The sequence below is a fragment of the Centropristis striata genome, chromosome 22 (assembly GCF_030273125.1).
Source record: "Centropristis striata isolate RG_2023a ecotype Rhode Island chromosome 22, C.striata_1.0, whole genome shotgun sequence".
In the NCBI taxonomy this organism is placed as follows: Eukaryota; Metazoa; Chordata; class Actinopteri; order Perciformes; family Serranidae; genus Centropristis; species Centropristis striata.
The window spans coordinates 18,540,602-18,562,233 of NC_081538.1; the positions used below are offsets into that span (position 1 = coordinate 18,540,602).

At 38.9% G+C, this 21,632-nt stretch overlaps 1 protein-coding gene across 3 annotated transcripts in view; it reads left to right on the top strand.

Moving 5' to 3' along the window:
* osbpl8 (oxysterol binding protein-like 8) overlaps nt 1-21,632 on the top strand; it is a 121,387-nt gene that overhangs the window by 77,391 nt on the left and 22,364 nt on the right. The window contains exons 1-7 of one of the 3 annotated variants that reach the window (XM_059325559.1): nt 236-558; nt 13,147-13,220; nt 15,153-15,233; nt 16,025-16,126; nt 17,061-17,264; nt 19,899-19,983; nt 21,398-21,563. In XM_059325559.1, coding sequence (XP_059181542.1) covers nt 408-558; nt 13,147-13,220; nt 15,153-15,233; nt 16,025-16,126; nt 17,061-17,264; nt 19,899-19,983; nt 21,398-21,563 — 863 coding nt within the window. In that variant the 5' untranslated portion in view covers nt 236-407. Of the gene's footprint in view, nt 1-235; nt 559-13,146; nt 13,221-15,152; nt 15,234-16,024; nt 16,127-17,060; nt 17,265-19,898; nt 19,984-21,397; nt 21,564-21,632 lie in introns of those variants that run through there. The other 2 variants (XM_059325560.1, XM_059325558.1) reach the window with 2 other exon arrangements.

Below are 21,632 nucleotides of genomic sequence, written 5' to 3' on the forward strand. Positions count from 1 at the left end.
TAAGGGCTTTTTTCAAGCTAAGATGCAGCTCTCCTACCCATCCAGAGGAGAGGGAGTAGGAGGGGCTCAGCTTATTCGTTATTAAGTACTTACAGACTGCTGCTTTCATACACACTCACAGAGCAGAGAGAGGAGAGAGAGTGTGTGTGTGAGTGAGAAAGGGAGCAGTCTGCTGAAGGAAGCGTAGAGGAAAGCAGCATACTGCACTTGTCCAGTGCCTCGTGTCTGAGCTACTCTGTGTGTGTTTGTGTGTGTATGTTGGTTTATTCGCTTGGCTCACTAGCTGCGCGGGACAAATCGGACTGTTTCCCGACCCCCCTCGACCTTCTACCCTTGAGTTTCCTTAGCACTCCCCCAACCCCTCCCTCCCTTCCCTCCCACTCGCCGAGGGAGCTCCCGCCGGCCCCATGATGAAGGAGGAGGGCCTGCTGAGTCGTCGCCGTTTCTCCACGTGCGGCGGCACAGCATCGCTTCGACCTCCACACCCAGACGGACGCAAACTCATCCGCAATGCCTCCTTCGGGGGCTATAACGAGCTGTCACCCATCTCGCTGCCAGGTGGGTGTATGATGGTGTGGAGCTCCATACTTGGGAGTGTTGCTGGCCCATTAGTAGACCCTGTAGTTTTACCTTGTGATATGTTTATATCTCTCTAGTAGTGGATGTAGATGGACGTTGAAAAAGGTGTGTCAAGTAGTTCTCCATTGTGGCTAATAAGTTTGCTTCAGATGTGCTGTTGACTGTCAGTAGTTTGCATTAGATACTCTTTCAGACTGTAAATGAACACAGTTCTCCTGATCAATATACTGCAAGTTTGTGTGGACTGATTTGCTCAGTCTTGGGTTTCCGAGAAAGGATTCAGGCTGCATATGAAGAGGTTGTGCTCAAGTTTCTGCAACAAAAAGCACATTGTTCATGTTAGCCGAGAGAAAGAAACCAGGAAAATGTACATTTGAATGCATTTCCACCATGAAGAGTCTCTTATTGTATGTATTCTATCTTTAGAAATACAGTGTCACAATTTCTTACAGCTAAACACAAATGGATGGAACTACAAAATTGTCACATTTAAATTTGAAGAAATCTCACTGTGTCTGTGTAAGAAACTGTAAACTATAATGATGCTGCAGCTATTGGCACAGTTTTCAATTTTTCAAAAGTGGTTGCAATTGTTTTGGGCATTTTTGTGGAAATTGCGTCTTTGGGTGGGAGTTTCTAATAGCGGCTAGTGAGTGACATCTAAGGGCTGCCATTGCTAGGAGATATGCTGTCAACCTCTGGGGAGCGCTACTAAAGGGAACACCTTTTAATCGCATATTCAGCAAACATAGATACAAGATTTTTTTCAACAAACTCATAAAGTTTCCTCAACTGGGATTAAAGACATCTGGTCCACTGTAACATTCAAAATCTTCGTGCTGAACAAAAGAAAAACAACTTGTTTTCCAGCGCGTAAGCTAGGCTAACTTCCACATTGCATTCTAAGCTAATTAGCTTGTTAACGTTAGCAAAAGCTGTTTCTAATTCATGGTTTCTGAGAGGTAAGAACAAATGACTGGACTGTCAGAACCTGCGATGTCCTGTAATGTTAGCACTCTGTTTGTTACCAAATTCAAATCAGAACACTGAGCAATGCTAAACATACCGCCTTACAGCCAGTTAACTGACTTTGTGTGTGTTGAAGTTGAAGTTATATTAACACTTTTTTAGTTTGCACCCTCAAAAAAATAGCATCAATCAAATTAAAGTACTGACATTGTTACTCAAAATGAAAAAACTTTGGCCGAATAAGTACAAAAGTCAGGATGTATGTACTGGTTCTCTAGCAAAACTACATTGTAATTTCAGTTAAACTTGAAATAAAAAGTTATTGTCAACAGTATCAATTGAGTTTTAAATGCTAGGAATCAAAACGTCATACACGCTCTGATTGTGTTGATTTGATTGGGTTGCTCTGATTGGTTGGGAGTCATGTTTTTTTTCTGCAGTTGGTTTATCCAGGGGTATTTCGGTCTGCACCCCTTGATTAACGCCCCTTGTACCCCTTTTTTGACCAAGGCACTTCCAGGCCCTGTTCGGAGCCGGTGCCTAATCTTGAACCAGCTCTTGACTTTTGAACTGCCAAAGAACTGTCTCTAGGCCAGAAAACTGGTTCCAGAGAGGCACTAACTCTTTGCTCATCTTGAACCACATACCACTTACGTCAGGGGCTGGGGGCGGGATTATCATGACCAACAAGACCAACGTATATCGTTAATTTTATTTTATTGGCTTAACTGCGTTATCGGGCTAGCGTTAACAGGCTAGCGTTAACAGGCTAGCATTAACAGGCTAGCGTTAACAGGCTAGCGTCAGCAGGCGTTTTCTTACAAGAAAGTCTAATATTAACACCTTAAACTAAGTGTTAATAAGAATGTAAACACTGTCCAAAGCATTCAAGTCAAGCAGAACAAATGGGTTGTACAATTTGTGTTTGGATGCCAAAGTAGACTCACAAAACCAGGACTGCAACATTTGTAAAGAGACAATGTAGTCTGCCATGTTGTTATTATAGTCGTTTCCAGACGTATACAGTGACGTAATAACGTGGTTCTAGAGCCTGTGGAAAGCAAACAGGTTTTTAGACAGTTTCGCAAGTTGAACCAACTGCGAACAAGCAACAACACCAGCCCAGCAAAAGAACTTGGTTCGTGTTGGTTGAAAAGAGGCATTGTAGGCTCCAGACCAATACACATCTGCAATAAGTCTTGTGATGCCAGGCTAATCAAAAAGTAAATATACATTTCTTTAAAGGATTTTCCTTGGTCATAGCTGTGACTATTTTTTCATGACTTGACTTACCTCAAGGACTCTCTCTCCCCACATTTAGAGAACAACAAAGATAACCATTTATGTGCTGTCGCAGTTTAAACAGACGAATGAGAAGGGCTCAGGCCTCAGCTTAGCTTGCTTGTTTTTGCTCAGGTTCCACTGATACCTCTATGAGAGTGCAATGATAATCCTTTTCATTTTTAGAAGTGCTCCAAATCCCCCAGAACATTTTGGATTAAATCAATTTAGCGTTCATTTGTGAAATCGCTTCCTCTCTGATCTTTCTTTTTTGTCCTGCTGAAAAGGACACAAACCTGGAGGCAGACAGCTGGCAGTCCCCTGGAGCTTTGAGAGTGGATGTTCTGTTCCACCTGGCTGTTTTTACCCTTTATTAATCCAGGAAAAGCTGACAGTGCACAAACACTGCCACACTTTCATGCAGTAGTTCAGATTTATTCAACCTGGGACAACCTCAGTCCTCTGCAGTCCGGCAACAACAGCTCTGCCAGATAGGTGCCTTACCTAAGGCCATCTTAACAGCAGTTGTAGAGGGAGTTGTCTTTCTCTCCTCTGACCTTTCTATGTCTGGGGATTCAAGCTGCCTCAAGCTGCCACAAGCTTACTTCCTTTTCTAAACTAACACCTCCTACAGCAATACAAATAACTTGGGCTGTGAGACATTGTCTGAGTCATGGTGCTTTCCTCACAGTCAGCGCCCTGCCTCGGCTCAATTCACCCTTATTTTAGATGCTCTACTAACAAGCACCAGATTCAAAAGAAACTGTAGGAGACATCTGGTGCAGGCAGGCTGCCCCATACTTCTTTTTTTTTCTTTTTTCTTATTACCTTCTATGTCTATCTCCCTATTATTTTTTTTCACATCCACTTTGTTTGCACAGTGGAGTCTGCTAACACAATTGTGCCCACTCTCACGTAGCTTTAACATATTCAGGATATGTACGCCTTGAGGCAGTGTGTCATGGAAAACCGCCTTGCATGAATGGTTGATGGCTTTTTGTTTGTATGTTGCCAATATGTCTGGTAGCAAGGCTTTGCTTTGTGTTTATGCTTGCCTGTCAACTAATTGTCTCTAGCCATTTAATTTCCTTTTTGGGATTGGGCCTTGGTATCTTTTTCAAATACAATGCCTACAGAGATCTTAGGTTTAAGCACAGTCTCCTTGCCTGGAGTGAGGAACAACCATCAAGCCCCGATCAGATGACCTCAGATTCCCATTAGCCATGCAGTGCAGGCAACAACAATTTGGACCACTTTTTAGCAATCCAGGGAAGTCTATATAAGGCAGGTGAAAAGGGAATTGCAATTGTCAAGACAGGATGAAATATATCTGTGATAAATTATCTTTGTCTCAGTTAGGGACATAACAGGTCTGAGATTATCAGTGTTTTTGAGTTGGCAGATATAGGAGGGAACTGAACAATTTATATGCTGGTCAAACCTCAAAACTTGGCCTATAAAAACACCCAGATTATGCAGGCTAGGTTTAAACGATAAGGAAAGAAAACAGAGACTCACTGAGGAGACAAAGCTGAGGCAGCTATACAAAACTCTGTTTTGTCAGCTTTTAGCTTTAGCTTCATTATCTGCTCCCCTTTTTTTAATGAGCTGATGCAGTTATGTTGAACAGGCAATTTGAGCGTAAAATAAGATATACAATTGGATTTCATCTGCATAAATTGGTAAGAGATTCCTTTAAAATTGCAAACTGAATTGGACCCTGGAAAGCACATTGTGAGACAGTTTTCAATTGATGAGTTATGGCAGAAAACACCTGTCCTGAAAGGTAATAGGAGAATAACTCCAGGTTTGATCCAGAGATACCCACCCACTGCCTCTCAACATTTATATGGAAATCAACACTGATATAAAAAATTACCAACATATAACATTGTCATGCATCACTGTCCATCAAGAGATCATCAAAGACTTTGAGAGAAGGGGTTTCTCTCAAGTGTAACTGATGGAAGCTATTACTCTGACTCTTTTTATTTTATTTTCTGACTCTATCACAAAAAGCCCATCATTCACTACAAACCCACGAGTTATTATGGATATGAATCAGCACCTCACTATCTTTGGGTATGTTAAATTAATTTCTCTTATATTGGACTTTGGTAAAGGGCATTTCTTTTATCGTGATCCTTTTTCTAAGCAAAACATCATAGTTTGACTCAAGCTTTCTTTTAAATATCAAAAGACGGGACATCGGGTCATTACCTGGAGTCTTTACCAAGGCCAGCATCTGACAGTGCACAGGAACTCAGCCCAAGTGCACTATATTTAGAACACCAACACAAAACAGCAGCCACGGTAATACAACCTGCCTAATGCCCCCACTCTCATCCAGACACATCCTGTTTGAAATATCACTCCTACCAAGAGATAATGTGCTTTAGTCTCGTCAAGCTTCCTGTGTAAAAACAGGATAAAGTGCAACCCTTTTAATGTGGTTTGGGCCACTTTATCCCAGTTGTTGTCATGTTTGTTGCAATACTCTGACAAACTGCATAAGAAACAGGTTTGAAGGCCGGAAACGAAGCCCAGAGATTGAAATGATCAAGGGCAGGGATAGACTTGGGCTCAGCTGTGCCGGTTTGACATTTTGATACCCCTACAAACTACTGTGATAACTCAGAAGATGGAGCACTTTACGATGAGTTGTTTTCTGTTGCTTCCTTGGCAGCCAGGGACTGGTCGTGAGGAAAATTGATTGTGAAGTTGAAAATGGTACCTTTTATGAAGCTAATTAGCGAGTGGAAAATGCTGTACCCTTGTGATTGATAATTAGACACTCGTCTTGAGGCCAGAATGGCTTGGCTTAATGCATGTTGGCACTCTCAGTGGAGTCATTGACCATGAAGATAATCTGTGATAATATGGGTTTTTGATTACCATGAGGAAGTGATAGAATACAGTAGCAAAGAAAACAAAAGCGTGCTTTGAATTAGAGAAGAAGGACCTAAAGGCATAGTGAAGTATCTGAAATTATGTTTAGATAACAATTAATGGTACTTTGAAACAAACAATTTTCCTTCATTCTGGATCCAGTCGAAATTATAGGAAACATTGTGCTTTAAACTTGCCCTTCTTGTCCTATTATCCTACATTCAGTCTGAGCAGCAATAGTTTAATTGTGTCAGCTAAGCAGGCCATTCTACACATGGATAAAAAATGACTTTACTTGTTACCTTGAGTTTTCAAGTACATTGAACTGATACTGTACATTCCTGTATCAGTATCTCCTTTACAAATATCTGCATGTTGATTACTATTGGGATATCTAATATTAAATCAGAACTAAATCTGTATCACTGAAACAATCCAGTTTATATTTCTTCAATGGGTGAGTCATCTTAGTTTTATCACATCTGAGCCAAAATTGTATTTAAGCCACTGTTGCTATGGCAATTTTTTCCTCAGTAGCAAAAACACTCAGGCAATTTGCTTCCTAAAACTGATGTATACTGAGGGCTAAGACGGCTGACAGCTTCTCCCTCCATGTGTTGTTGTTTTCAGGTCATCTGTTTCCATGGTAGCCATCATATTTCCTACAAAATACAGCAAAGTAATTAAGAGTTATACACATAGAAATAGAGTAAGGTCTAGTTCTTCTTTCTAAAGTGATATATTACTTTTGAATTATGTTTTAATTCTCATTCTGAATAGCTACATTATTTATTTTTTTTAATTGAGTTTTTCACTAATATGAACTGTGGCCCTCTATAGGGCACTCATTAAAATACTTGGAAATTGAAAATGTCTACCTAACCAAGTGTTATTTGAGGATATTTCAAGACTTGTGACTTTTGTTTATGTTGAGTTATTATTATTACTATACAATTATTATTATACTGATTGGTCAGATGTCATGGTGTCACTATCTGTGACGTAGCCTGATCTTCACTGATTAGCTGGAGAAATCCATGTTGTTCTACGACCTCACAGAGAGCGATGAGACACCATTTTGGATGTCCACTGAAGTTACCAAATATGGTTCTTGGCCCGATAAAGGGTTAAATAAACTAATGAACATGGTTTAGTCAGTGGTAGGGGTTTTAATCTCCAATGCATTCTCATACCAACTTGTCAGATACCAATGTGTCTGACATGGACACTACTGTCCTGGTCTCGGGTTCTTGTGACCCATCCGCATTCACTCCCACTTGCCCTGAACGGACTTTCTTGCTCTTTGCACTACATTCATTACTTTCAGTGTCTAATATTGCCATGGATGGGTTTAAATTGGAGTTAATGGAACGCTAGAGGGTCCCTTGTGCAGGCAAGCCCAATGAACTGATGCTTGCTAGCTTTTAGTATATGGTCTAAAATGCAAATGTGAGTTACACCTTAGCGGGGCTTAATTACTTTGACTGAATGCTTGAAGATTGTATTCTCGTAGATTTACGTATAGTATATGCAAGTGTGGTTGCATGTACAAAGCAATTAACACCATATAGCAGCATATTGCTTTGGCATGGTCTGAATCTGCAGCAGGAGGCTCCCTATTGTGGAGATAAGGCCTCTTTTTACAGTCTGTTTTTGTCTCTCGTTTCAAGAGAAAATCACGATGCATCTCATAATCAAGATTTTTTTTTATTTTTTATCTATGGTGTGTTAACAATGGAAGATACCAGCGGCACCTCCACAGGGATGCATTTTAGCTTTCCAAAAAGAGCAAATGAACCAGTTTTGGAGTGGCTTGACAAAAGCTGTTTTTTTGTGGGAGAGGCAGTGTCAGTGTTGCATTAAATCATGTTGGGATGAGAAGATTTCATGTTTGAGGTCCTGAATGCCACGACTGCAGATAGTGGTTTCTGAGGGGATGTTGACATTCAGCCATGATTTCAGTGTTACAGTGTTAACCTCCATGGGCATAAATAGACATGACCATTGACCTCAAAATACATTTACTCTTCATGGGTTTTATTATCACAAAGTTAGGCCATTTTTTAGACTCAATTGCAGAGGCAGTGAGTGGACTGCGGGTGTTTTCAGCATCTTTTTCCCCCTTACTTTCTCCTCTGTTATTGTGTGTGTAGTCCAAAGCATACTGGTGTCATGCTTTGGGTGACTGAATTCATTGTGTGAGTCAGAGCCTTAATGTGGAAAGACATTTATTGTAGCAGCGTACAGCTCTTCCTCTCTCAGTCTCTATTTGTCTTTCCCTCCCCTGTCTATGATCCTTGATGCAGAGTGAAAGCACTGCAGCTCTTGTTTTTAAAAGCCAGACTAGTCAGTCTGCAGTGGGGCGTGAGTGTTCTGCTACACACACACACACACACACAAACTCACTCCCTGACATTCACTCACATAACGAAAGGGCTAGATTTAGCTAGATTTGCACAATAAATTTCCTAAAAAATGTATTATAAATGTGTTCAGTGAGACTGTAAACATTTAATCTAAAAAAGAAATCAAATCAAACTCATACTTACATATTTTGCTTTGATCAAGCTTTAATCTCCCAAAGGATGTTAACCGAGCAATCTGCATTGATTTGGTTGTGCTGATATTGTCATTGATCTTCAGGACTTTCCTCTTTTTTATCTCATCTCTTTTTGGTCTACTCCGTCTCTGTACTACCTACTGGTCCATAGAGAACCTGGTTTTGTTGCCAATTTCTTTGGCTCTGGTTCAGACACTGGCCATGCTACCTGCCAGCATTCCCACAAGCCCCGGTGTTCAGAGCAGTCTCGACAGCACAGCTTACTAAGCTAACTGGCCACAGCTACAGTTAGCAGCAGTTAGCGGTTAGCTTTACTTTAGCAACAAGTAAAGCTTTCTGTCCATCATGAAACTCTGTAAAGAGGGAAAAATAAAAAATATCTTCTCACATTAGGAAAGCTGTTTTTGGTAAAATATTCCTTTTAAGATGGGTAATTGTGGATAGGACAGTGGCCAGGTAGATGCCAAAAATGTAAAAGGTTACATCAAGGTTCAGCCTTGAATTTCCAGGTTTGATTAACAAGCATTTGGCATTCACTAACACCTTAAGGCAAAAAGAGATGTCCGTTCCTCGTCTCAACCAGGACACAAAAAAGCAGATGGGAAAAGCAGCATCTCTGTCTGGGAGACTGGTCTTTGAACTTAGCCAGCCCTGGTGGCATCTGTCAGCAGTGTCACTGTAATCTCTCTGACAGGTTAACAAAAAACAAAAAATATTTGCCAGCTGATCTTTGCCCCTCCAAGTCATTCCTTGAAGCCTGGTGGGTTTAGTTTGTGGAATAAATATATATATTTAAGTTTTTTAACACTTTTTTGATAAATGCTTCGTAAAAACAGACTAATTCAATATCATACAATATTCAGAGTCACTTTATTCGAGTGCGAAGGAAAAAAAGTATTCTTGAAAGTCATGGTTTGCTCAACCCGCTCTACCTTAAATCTCCTGGTGGGAACACACAATGATTGTCTCCCTGCTCTGCCATTATTCAAAGCAGAAGAAATGCTTATCAGAATATTCTATAAAGCCCATTTCTAAGCCTGGCCATTGTCCTTAACATTTAGCATAATCCAAAAATTTAACAGAAAGGTTCTTGTGAGCTTGTTAGGATTAAGATCACACATGAAACATACCTCATACCCTGGAGGATCATTTCTTTTTCTGGTATGGAAGAAAGGTTTAGTTGGAGAGTGTCCTTCCAAATGAGGCATCTTCAAGTTAAAGTGACACCTGAAATGAGTAATTGTACATGAATTCAACAAATGATAGTCCTAAGACATCTATGGATAGCAATGGTGTGGTTGGTACACACATTACTTCATACAACATACAACCAAATCAAAGTTGAAACGCTTTGTAAGCAAAATTTTCAACTTTATAATTTCATTTTTTATTATGTCAACTGACTATTTAACAAGCTGCCTGGGGGCTTATGTCTGGCTCATACTATAATGAAATTATTCTGTCTGCAACCAGGCGCTTTTCTGTGTGTGCTTGATGTGCTATGGTAACACATTTGCTTCCCTGAACACAAGTGGTAATGGGGTAGAGAAGTGGCACCTTAAACAACTACAGAGCAGAGGAAGATGCGTTGAATTGCACTGGCTATATTGCGTATTATTTAACATAAATATTCTATTATGATCATCTGGTTTCCTCTATGTAGGTTGAGATTGAGGAAAGGGGACAATGAGTCACATAGCCTCTTGGGGTTTGCTAAAGTGGGTGAATTGCTCTTGAGTTGTTTTCCAGCTGAAGTTGGCATGGAGATGCAACTGTCAAGTGGGCACAGATGGTCTGGTGGGACATCTAATTTACCAGTGAAACTAGATCCGCGTTTAAACAAAGGCAGCGCTCATAAGGCAAGAGACACAACTGTAGTCCTTCATTTCTTGGTGTGTATTACATTGCCTAATTGGAGCTTTGGGTAATTTCAAAACTGTGTAGCTCTGATGTCAGAAGGAATCAGCTAAATGAAAAGACTCCTGTTTCTAGTTTCCTTTTAATTTCATGCATAGAGGCTGGCATAGAAAAACTAAAAGATTATAAAGTGCTTGGAGTGAATGCTTTCATGGCACCAATAATTTAAATAGCTGAAGTACTCTTGTACAAGCCATGCATGTATGCAGCTGACTTTTGCTCAAGCAGTACTTGTGGGAGTTGTGGGGACATTGTGGTTTTTCATTATGAAGAGGTATGAAAGTACATTGTGTTTTATGTTGTATTCCAAGCATAGGATGTGTTAAGTCACTTTGACCCATTGGTGGGTGGACTCCGGTTTGAAGCCTTGAGTTCTGCATTTTAGCTGTTGCTCTCTTGCTTTGTGACTGTCACCCAGTCATTTTTTTTGCAATCAGCACACGCGTAGAAGAGATCACAAGCTAGAATGACACTACGTCATCACCTGATGTAAGTGCTAGCTCGCTAGCTTGGTTAGCAAGGGGTAATTATTATTCAAAATCAACGACTCCTTAGTGTCTTTTAGTCCAACTGAACACTAAAAGGGATTTTTAAGTTGCCAAAATGTTACAGCTAACTTTGATTAAGTGAAAACACAAGGAATGTTTAAAGCTCTAACACAAAAAAACACACATTTACTAAATTAACATCATGCTGCATTGAAAAATACTTTAAACTAGTGACTGAGGCCATAAACTCATTATGAAAATGTTTACTGAGGAAATAAATCAAGTGAGAAGTAGAATCATTTTCCTATTGACTAACATTGAAATGGGCTTCTTTTTGCCACCGGTTGAGTCGCCCCCTGCTGGCCATTAGAAAGAATATGTGTTTGAGGTTGCTGCTTGGTTTCAAGCCATGCAAGGTTTTTGTTACTAGTAAGTTAAAGGAGATATCCCCCTGAAGCACTAAATCACTTTTGTACCTTTCATTTCTAGGTGCATTTTAGTTTGTAGTTTGTCTGCCAACACAATCATTATTACTGTCTGTATGTACACATGACACACTAGCAGCAAGCAAGCTTGTTTGTTGGCTGGGGGTTGCTGAAAGGCAGTGCTGTAAATAGAAGGAGAAGGGTAGTAGAGCCAGGTTAATAAAATGTTACAAAATAACAGAAACTGTTTCATCTTATTTTTATGAAAAGTATCCCTGTGTGGAGTTTTAAACTTGGTTTCTCTCAAAGAGAGAATTCTACATCTAAGATGTCTGCAGGACTAAAATTATGTTTGCAGGGAGAATACATAAAAGGGATGCATATTTTGCCACAACTACAAACACACAGCTGTTTTATTTATTCAAATGGCTACTCAATTAAGATGTTACTATTTTCCAAATTATAAACAACTCATTCATTAATGAAACTCAGCAGTTTTTCCTTCAGTCTCGGGGCTGAATGCTGATGGCTTGTGGATAGGAAAGATGGAGACTATAAAATATTTACATGCTCTCTGTCACCTTGAGACCCCCAGTGTCACAAGCTGCTGGGATCTCAGGGGGGAATCTGTTGCTGAGGTTTGACTAATTGGTTAGAAACAGGCTCACTAATAAAGAATGCAGTTTTGAGGTGGAGCTCAAATGAAGAACAGGTAGTACCTGTTTGTTTAGCTTCACCTTTATGATCTCTATTCATGCACACATCCATTATTGCCCAATTTCATATTTATAGAAATACACATTCTCCATGGCAACTTCATAAACCAGTCGGTAATTGTCTGTCTTTATTTCCTGTTTGGTCTCACATTGTCCCAGCCACACTACGGATTAAAAGAGGGAACCTCCTTTCGGCAGCCAACTTATCTAACTGCTGAGATCAGTTCAGATTAGGGACTTGGAGCAGACAGCAGCTTGTTGCCATCGAGATTCTGTGACCTGCTTCCAGGTGCTTTAAAGGACAGTGTGCTCTCGTGCATGACATTATGTAATGAGATTCAATTTAGCTAAACAAACTTTTGAACTTGCAAGTGCTTTCCAAGGCATTTCATATCTAATGGCTTGTGGATTTCACAAATGAAAGCTAGAGGGATTTTCCTTTTCTTTTTAAAATGCTTAAAAGTAGATTATTTATTAATTTAAAGCTACAAATAAATGTTTTTGTTAGCATTTGTCAGTATCAGAAATTGGCAAATATAGAAAAAGAAGAAATCCTATAAGCTTGGAAGCGCGTTTAAACGGTTGTATCCAGTTTTTAATGGCAAAGATAAGCACCCAGGTTTCTGTAGCAAGTAATTAAGTATTTATTTTTAAGTGAGCAATAAATCAGATGTATGTGAGTCATTTTTGCATGAATATGGTAAAGAAAGACTAAATTCATACAATGGCCTTGGATTTATAAGTTGACCCTAACCCTGAAGTTACCGTTACCCATTAGACGTTACTTTTGTAACAAACCAACCTTACCAATCCTAGCATTGCATGGCAAGTCTTGTTCTTAAATGCAGTGGAATTCATAATAACACGTGAGTGAGAGGACCATACAAATTTTATAGAACCAAAAAAGGCTGTCTAGTTAGCTAATCAGCACTGTTCAAATAGTCTCAAATAGAGGCTATGCAGAGGTGAAAAAGTGTAGCATGGAATTATGGTAGAATTATGGTGGAATTAGCAAGCTAGTTGGGTAACTAGCAGACGGCTAGCTAGTTAGCTTTTTTGCTGGTTAGCTAATTCCACCATGAAGCATTTAGTTGTTATATATTCTTATTATATTTCTGTAACACAAAGAAACAGACTTCCCAATAACTTCCCTGACACATAATCAGTATGGATACGTCCAGTGCCTGGGGCCTGCCCGTGGCACTTGGCCTGCCTGAATTCGCAGTAATCGTTTGTTGACTGGAATGGGATACTGTAGGTTACCTGGAGAATGATGGTGGTGGACTGTGCATGTCTTCACGCTGCTGTGTTTTTTGTTTCAGGTTTCGAGAGAGGGAAGGAGGACCTCTTGCCTCTGCCTTTGAAAGAGGACTCACATTCCATATCTAAGAGCAAGGTCAGTAAATCCACTGAGTTGTGTGTGTGTGTGTGTGTGTGTGTGTGTGTGTGTGTGTGTGTTGTAATGAGACCAGAGAATATGGGAATTACTGCATGTCTCCTTTCCTTTTCCCAGTCTTGCCTCAGGAGAGAGATAGCCCGCATTAAATCAACTCACACATCAAATACACTGTATGCATCAAACATTTATCAACTAAAATTCAGACTCAGCCCTCCTTTTCTTAAGCGAGCTCAGTGTGGAGGAGGCCCATTTAGTTTATCTGTCGTGCTCCCCGTCAAATATGTTTGTCAGTGTGAACGTGGGTGTCTGAGACTCCTTCTGAGTCACAGCAGCGACACTTTCATCACATAGGAATCCTATTAAAAATGTGTTGTGATTTTGTGAAGTATGAAGACGTGACAGGATAATCATTTCACAGATTCAAAAGCTCCATCAGAGAGGCTTCCCAAAACCGAGACAAGATTTCTTTCACTTTCGTCTGCAACTAATCTTTAGATTCTGCCATCGAGAACAGCCAGCCTTGGCCATGTTTCCATCAGTCTTTGCAGCAATACACACAATCTCAGCCAAAGGAAAGCCAATATTGCTTTCTGAGTAGAAGGAGGATTTGAAAGAGAAGATTTTAGTCTTGGTGCTTGTTGTCATGTACCTTCAATGTTTGTCCAACCCTGCCTAAGGCTGTTTAGGGCCTTAAGTAGCCCTGCTTTAAGATTCCCACACACCCCCGTCTGCCTCTCTGCTTTAAATCACTCCAATTGGCTTGTGAAGGAGCTGGCAGAGACACACCTGCACAGGCATTTATAGGCTTCATTCTGCTAACTGGGCTAAGTTTGGTCTACCAGGGAAACTAATGAGCTTGCAAGGACAAAGAAAACAATCACTTCTGGTCGCTGTTTCACAATGATGTTGCGAGAGCCAAACGGATAAATCGGTCTGCCGGTATTAGCCTATCTATAGAGAGATAGATGGCTATAGAGAGGGATAGACATGTATAGTTACGTAGAGATGTATAGAGAGATAGAGATGAATAAAGAGTTAGAGATGTATAGAGAGATAGAGAAAAAGAGAGAGAGAAATATATATATATATATATATATATATATGTATATATGTATATATATATATATGTATTTATAGAGAGATAGTGATATAAAGAGATCAAGATGTATAGAGAGAGATAGAGATGTAAAGAAAATAGAGATGTATTAAGAGATATAGATGTAAAGATAGAGAGAGAGATGTATAGATAGAGATAGAAATATTTTTTTTTCTAGAGAGAGATAGAGATATAGAGAAAAAGATATTTCCTAGAGAGAGATAGAGATGTATGGATGGATAGCGTAGAGAGCTTAAAATTTATAGAAATAGAGATGTATAGAGCGATCGAGATTTACATAGATATGTATAGCTTTATATAGACAGATATAGATATATAGGAAGATATAAATACAAAGATGTATTGAGAGATAAGAGAGATTGAGATGTATAGAGAGATATTGATACAGATATAGATATAGATATAATTTAGATGGAAATGGTTTGGTTGGGTTTTTTAACTCCCTAATAATGTATCAGCATGAGCCCCAAAAATCCAAAATCTATCTCTTAAGGTTGCAAAAAATATAATGGATATTGTATTATTACAGTAGACTGTTAATTATATCATTTGCTGTGATAGATTTGGGGACCACTTTTGTTGCCAAGGTTACATGTAGTCATTCAGTGAGGACTTTACTCAGAGTGAAGCAGTGAAACAAACTAATGAGTGTTAAGTACACATTTGAAGCCCTCACAGGAAAGCCTGATATTAACTAATAAACTAATGATGATTAACATGTGAGGTATAAATTCAATAACTGAAGATATTAGGTTGAGAAATAAAAAATTACATTGATGTCTTGTTTTCCCCTCCTTCTCTTGTGTGTTCAGTCTGAAACAAAGCTGTACAATGGCTCAGACAAGGATGTGTCAGCATCCGGAGGAAAGCTCACCAAGAAGGAGTCCCTTAAGGTAAGTGAGCTTAATCAGCTTAGAGAATGTTTTCTGAAACAGAACACTAATTCTAAAAACAGGCAGAATAAGTTGGGGTTTTTTCTCCTGTCACATTTATGGCCACATTTGTCACTGCATTATATAAGAACTGCACCTCTTAGAACTCAGAAGTGTCTCCTGTGCAGTATAACACATTTATAATGCCATAAATCATAAAAAAAGAGAAGAAAAAGCACAACATATTTCACCCATTTCATAATTAAAATGTCTATATATACAACACCCACAAGTGCTACTGATACTGGATAAATGGAGTAAAAAATAATGTTTTATGTCTTTTTAATGTTTTATTTTTAGGGAAATGTTAAATGAGACATGTATAAAAAAGTTATTTAATTTTATTTATTTTATTGAATATCTCTATTTTAAGCCTAGACTTAAAAAAGTTTTCACATGGAAGCGAGTTTTTCAAGGACCATTGGAAATGTGAAAATCATGTTTTTTGTTTTTTAGAGGTTCCTGTGATAAATGTTGTAATTTTGATGATTTAAAAACAAATAAACATGCCTTCCAAAGCTTTCAGCAGGGTGTTGGTATCTGAGATTAAATGGAGGAATAAACTGCAGCAGATAGCTTGCTCTACAATCAGGCTACCTGCTGTTATTTAACAGTCACACTTCAAGTGTCATTCCAGTCTTATCATCTGCTGCTAAATGTGATTCAGTGAGAAAGCAAGTGTGTGAGTATGAATGGAATATTAATAATGTGTAAACTGATGTTGCTGACGTTCTCCGCCTGTTTTTGTGTAGGTGCAGAAGAAAAACTACAGGGAAGAAAAGAAGAGGGCGACCAAGGAGCTGCTCAGCACCATCACGGATCCCTCGGTCATCGTCATGGCCGACTGGCTGAAGGTGAGAACGTCTTCCACACAAGGATTAATATTTCATGCTTCTGATGCACATTTTGTGATTTTACAATATGTTACAATTATTATATGATTGTACTAGTGAATGCATTTATTCTTTAACTAATTTGGATCCTCGACTTCTAATTCAGAAGGTAATTTTGGTAAGGCCTTAGACTATCTGGTACTAGAGGTGGGAATCAGCAGAGGCCCCACGATACGATATTATTGCGATTTTAAGGATTTTGCGATATGGTGAGTATTGCAATAAAATATATTGCGATTTAACTGTTAACTGCATTTTGTGTTCACAAAATTAAATTAAATCAAGAATTGTCAAATAAGAGAAAGTTCTCCATCTATTCATCTCACTTCAGTCTTTTTATTTCTCCACAATGAGTCAAACCCACAGACTGACCAACAAAGTATTCAGTCAAACTGAACCGATATCAAACATGTATGGACGACAATAACTGCAGCATTTTGTCAAACTTTTCTCAACTTTAAGCTTCACTGCTCTGAATTTTTTTTCATGAAACATAAAAAGATCTTCTAGTTTCATATCATACCAATATCTCCAGCATATTCCTAAAAGTGATTGTTGTCGGCCGTCGGAACACTAATTATCGATACTTGGCGGCCATGAATCGATATAATATAGCCACAAAAAATATTGTGATACTTTGCTGTATCCATTTTTTCCCCCACCTCTATCTGATACTCCTTTTCAACCAATGCAAACCCCAGCCCCTGATGTAAACGATTCCTGGTTGAAGACAAGCAAAGAGTTGTTGCTCTGGAACCAGTTATCCTGGCCGACAGCTGGTTCTTTGGCAGTCGAAACGCAAAGGACTGGTTGGAGATTAGGCGCCGGCTCCGAACCGGCCCTGGAACTGCCTCGGTCGAAAAAGGGGTATGACATTTCTCTGTATTTGTTTCAGATCCGTGGCACTCTGAAGAGCTGGACCAAGCTGTGGTGTGTGCTGAAACCAGGCGTCCTGCTCATCTATAAAACCCACAAAAACGGCCAGTGGGTGGGAACGGTGCTGCTCAATGCCTGCGAGCTCATCGAGAGGCCGTCGAAGAAGGACGGCTTCTGCTTCAAGCTCTTCCACCCGCTGGAGCAGTCCATCTGGGCTGTCAAGGTCAGTATATACCTTCAGATTCAACATGACAGCAGCCAGCAGTGACTCTCTGGAGTATTATAGAGCATTTAGCATATAAAAGGAACAATTCTCTGGGAGACTAGGGATGTATCAGGGACTTTAACAAATATCCCAAAGGTGACACATGATCAATCCCGAACATCCAAATGTCCAGTATAATAAGAGAGCAGAAAATCTGTTCACTACAACTAACAAACAGGATATAAAAATATAAGGATAAATATATACACATAATGCAAGCGATGTGACTCATAAAAGCCAGGAAAGTCGAGGAAACTTCAAACTGCTTTGAGAAGCTAAAAGGTAGTCGACGCAGCAAAGAAAAGAAGTGTCAGCCATGGAGCAGAATCAAAGGTACTGAGGTGAATAAATGAAAGGCTTGTGAAGGATCAAACAGAATAGAAAATACAAAAAGGAAGCAAGTGGTGAGTGGTGATAAAATGCCCTGCCTGAGTATTAATGGTAACATTAAGGAGAATTTTCACCACTAGCTGAAGGACACTTGATAAAAACTTCTTTAAACTCGGCAGCATCTTTCTCCACAAATCCACAGCAGCATATTCAGGCAATTCTAAAATCTGATTACAACTTTACATGAAAACTACATAAGGTTTTCTCTATAAGTATAGGTTTGTTAATATCAGGTTTTTGACTCGATGATGCAGACATCTTCAGTCAAATCTTTGGACTCAGGTCCATCGTGTCTTCAATACAGAATTAGTGACTATATTTGGGATGATAGTTACCTTTAAGTGGCATTTTTGTAGACCACTTAATTCAAATAAATATGACAAATGACTCATCTAAGAGCAGGTATTAAGTAAACAGGAAACAAAAGATCTATTAAGCATGCTCAGTGTTGCTGCCAGAAGACCATTATAAGGAAATGTCTTAAACCGGACATTCCATCTATAGGAGAATGGTGTAATTTATGAAATTTTGTAATGGAAAGAATCAATTTCTACTACTAAGAACAGTTAATTTATGTGTTGGAGGATTTTAGTACTACACCCTTAAATATTGTGCTTTTTGCTCATGTTATCACATTGATGAAAATCAGGATGACTGACACAGGAACAAACGATCTGTGAATATCTTTCCAACTTTACCAAACACAAAAAGTTGAGATTATTCCCAACATTTAAACTTTTTTCTCAAAGTGCATAGTGAAAAAAACGTCCCATTTTTTTTGGGATCAGGGTTATAAACACATAAAGTCTGTCCGTTATCGCATTATTTGTATTCTTAATATATTTATGAATTTATGAATTGGAAAGTGGAAAGCTTGAGAAGGAGAATACTGCCAATGGTTTGTTATTCAGGATGAATTTGAAGCAGCCTGTTTTGCTCTACAGTGAACAAAATAGATAATCAGGGGGAAAAGATCTCTCATTAAAAACAAAGTCCTTTGTAGTTAGAACAAATAGTTCACAGATGTGGATGTAAGCTGTATAATTAAGAGCTCTTCTTTGTTTCATTAAGGACAGACAGAAAATTATACCTCCAGCAAATCATTTTTTATATCCGGCAGAACACATCATCTATGTCCCTGTGTTTTCAGCCATCCACTCCAGCTGTGATTTAATTTTCCTCCCTGACCTCACATTGCAAGTGTTATCCCTCGTGTTTGTGTTATGAAAAGGCTTGAATAACAACTGGCGATGTGTGTTTTCGATTACAGCGTTTCTGTTCTCCCTATTGCCCACTTCACATTCAGCTTCTGTCCCGTCTCATAGCTCATTTACATAATGACATACTGTCCAGTCTAGATGGTCTTTGTTTACACACATAAATGAGGATAAACTAACAAAAGAAACAAACACTGCAGGTGAAACGAGGACACAAGAGATGAGGACAAAGTGATTACTGGACCAATCAAGAAACTGACTAGCTGAACCTAAAACACAGAGGGGCGAATTCAAAAAGAATGGATTGCGGCTGCTGATAGCACCATGAATTGCATTTCCCTTGAAATCACTATCTGGTCCAAGTCACAGAAGATATTGCACTTATGATACTATGGTGCAAATATGCCCATAAAAATGTAAAGCTAAGGGCAATTTGTCTCCTTTTGTGAAGGGTGAAGCCCTGAGTAACTCCTAATCAGACCCATAATGGGCTGGTCCTGTGCTGTTTTTTTTAACAAATCGGACTCGGCTCATTTTACCGCAAAGATAAGTGTATTTTCAGAGATAAGAGAGATGCACAAGGCACAACATCAAACAAACAAACACTAAAACAGTAAATGAAGGGCATTATATAAATGCCCTTCATTTACCCAGGAGCTTTCTGAAGACGCTAATAACTGCTGCTGTGTGGCTATTAGCACTGGTGTTTGTGAATTGGACTTTTTTTTGCAATGGGGCTAATTTGCAAAGAAAATGGTCGATTTTGCACCAAATATATGCATATACCCTGATTTAAATATGTCCAAATAGAACCGGAGCACAGAGACACAATCCTTGACAGCGCAGTTAGGGGTGCAATTCACCCTTTGCTGGTTTGTTTTGGCTTATTTGCACATTTAGCCGCTGCAGAAACCTTGCAATCCTTTTTGTAAGTTCACAACTGAATGTGATGTGTGATGCGCATTTCCTCCATTTCTTTCATCAGGGTCCAAAAGGAGAGGCAGTGGGCTCCATCACTCAGCCATTACCCAGCAGCCACCTCATCTTCCGTGCTGCCTCTGAGTCTGATGGTAAGAGACAAGCTGTCAATCACACTTCAGCTGTTTGACGAAGTCTTATCAGTAGTCACTCACAGTAGTCAGTAATCAGTATTGGTTGAGAAGTACGTTAACTTGCATTATTTGGTTTGTGTGTGTGGAAGTGACGCTAACTTTATCCTTGTTAACTGTTAACATGGGTATCTGAAATATACTAACATGTCACTACTGAGTGAGTTGGTGTTTTTTTAGGTCATTTAGACAGCAGAAATGGAAACCTGTGCACCCTTATGCCTGCTTGTTTGTTTCTTTGTTTCCACAGACTAATGTACATTAAAAAGTGTTAACTCTACATGGCATATAAAAAGTAGGGTTGTATAAAATAAGTTGAAGCTTCACTCATGAGAAAAAATATTGTGTTTTCGAACAATAAAGCATCTAATAATGTTCTCGAAGAAACCCAAAATACGAGTTTGAACCTGAAAAATTACCGTAATAAGTCCCTGTTACATGGGTTACTGATCTAACTAATACTCCATTACACAAAATACTCAATACTAATAAGTGAATAGTGAACATCTTTCTGTGTCTCTGTCCACGGTGCTGAAACATCCAATTTACAGCAGACTGTAGCTATTTCAGTCACTCTCCATGGTGCTGAAATAGTCAAACAGAATCTGAAAGCACTTGCTGTTTTTATTTAATTTCCTCCATTTGATTGAAGTTAAAGTTTCAACACATTTTTCCTCGTACCCTGAAATGCTATTTTTCAGCTCTTGCAAAATTGGAGCAAAAACAAAAGTGTTGAGTTTATATTTTTGTTCAGTGTAGTTTCATTATATTTGTGAGAAGGCATTCATCTCTTCGGCCAATATCTCCAACACTCTGCAATTCACACCAGAACAATGTAGATTTAATGAATAGCAGTACAGCTAAGAGGACAATTTTGTTTTTTTAATTTTTGGAAGAACTGTCCCTTTAAGTTTAATACACTATATACAGTCATGGAAAATTATTGGACCACCCTTTTTCTTCAATTTATTGTTTATTTTAATGGCGGGTAAGAGCTGATATCTAGACATTTTCCATGGTTGTCTTGATAATGATTTTGAATATTAAAACCATGGAAAATCTCTAAATATCAGCTTTTAAATTAAACTCTTATGAGCTATTTTTGTTTTTATCATTTTATTTGTCCAAACAAATGTACCTTTAGTTGTTCCTGGCATTATAATGAACAATAAGAAAACAAGGTTGGGCTAATATTTTTTTCCATGACTGTATAAAATATACAGTAAAATTTTTGGTTATCCTTTTTGGTTTCACTGCAGTTACAATGTAGTTTGCCCTCTGTTTTGATCCAAATGGGAAAAAAGGATAATAAAATAACAGAAAAGGCTGAAATACATGCTGCATATGAGTGAGGTTTCCTAAATCTTATTCCCAGGTCGATGCTGGATGGATGCCTTAGAGCTGGCCCTGAAGTGCTCCAGCCTGCTGAAGAGGACCATGATTCGCGAGGGGAAAGATGACATGAGCACAGTAGCCACTGGTGGAGAACACTCCATAAATTTTTACAGCCTCCTCAGAGCCCACAACATCCACGGATTCCAGTAAGTAGTCAATAAACTCATTTTATTCCCCTTAAACTATAAGCCCTATTTCAAATGTAATATTTGTGG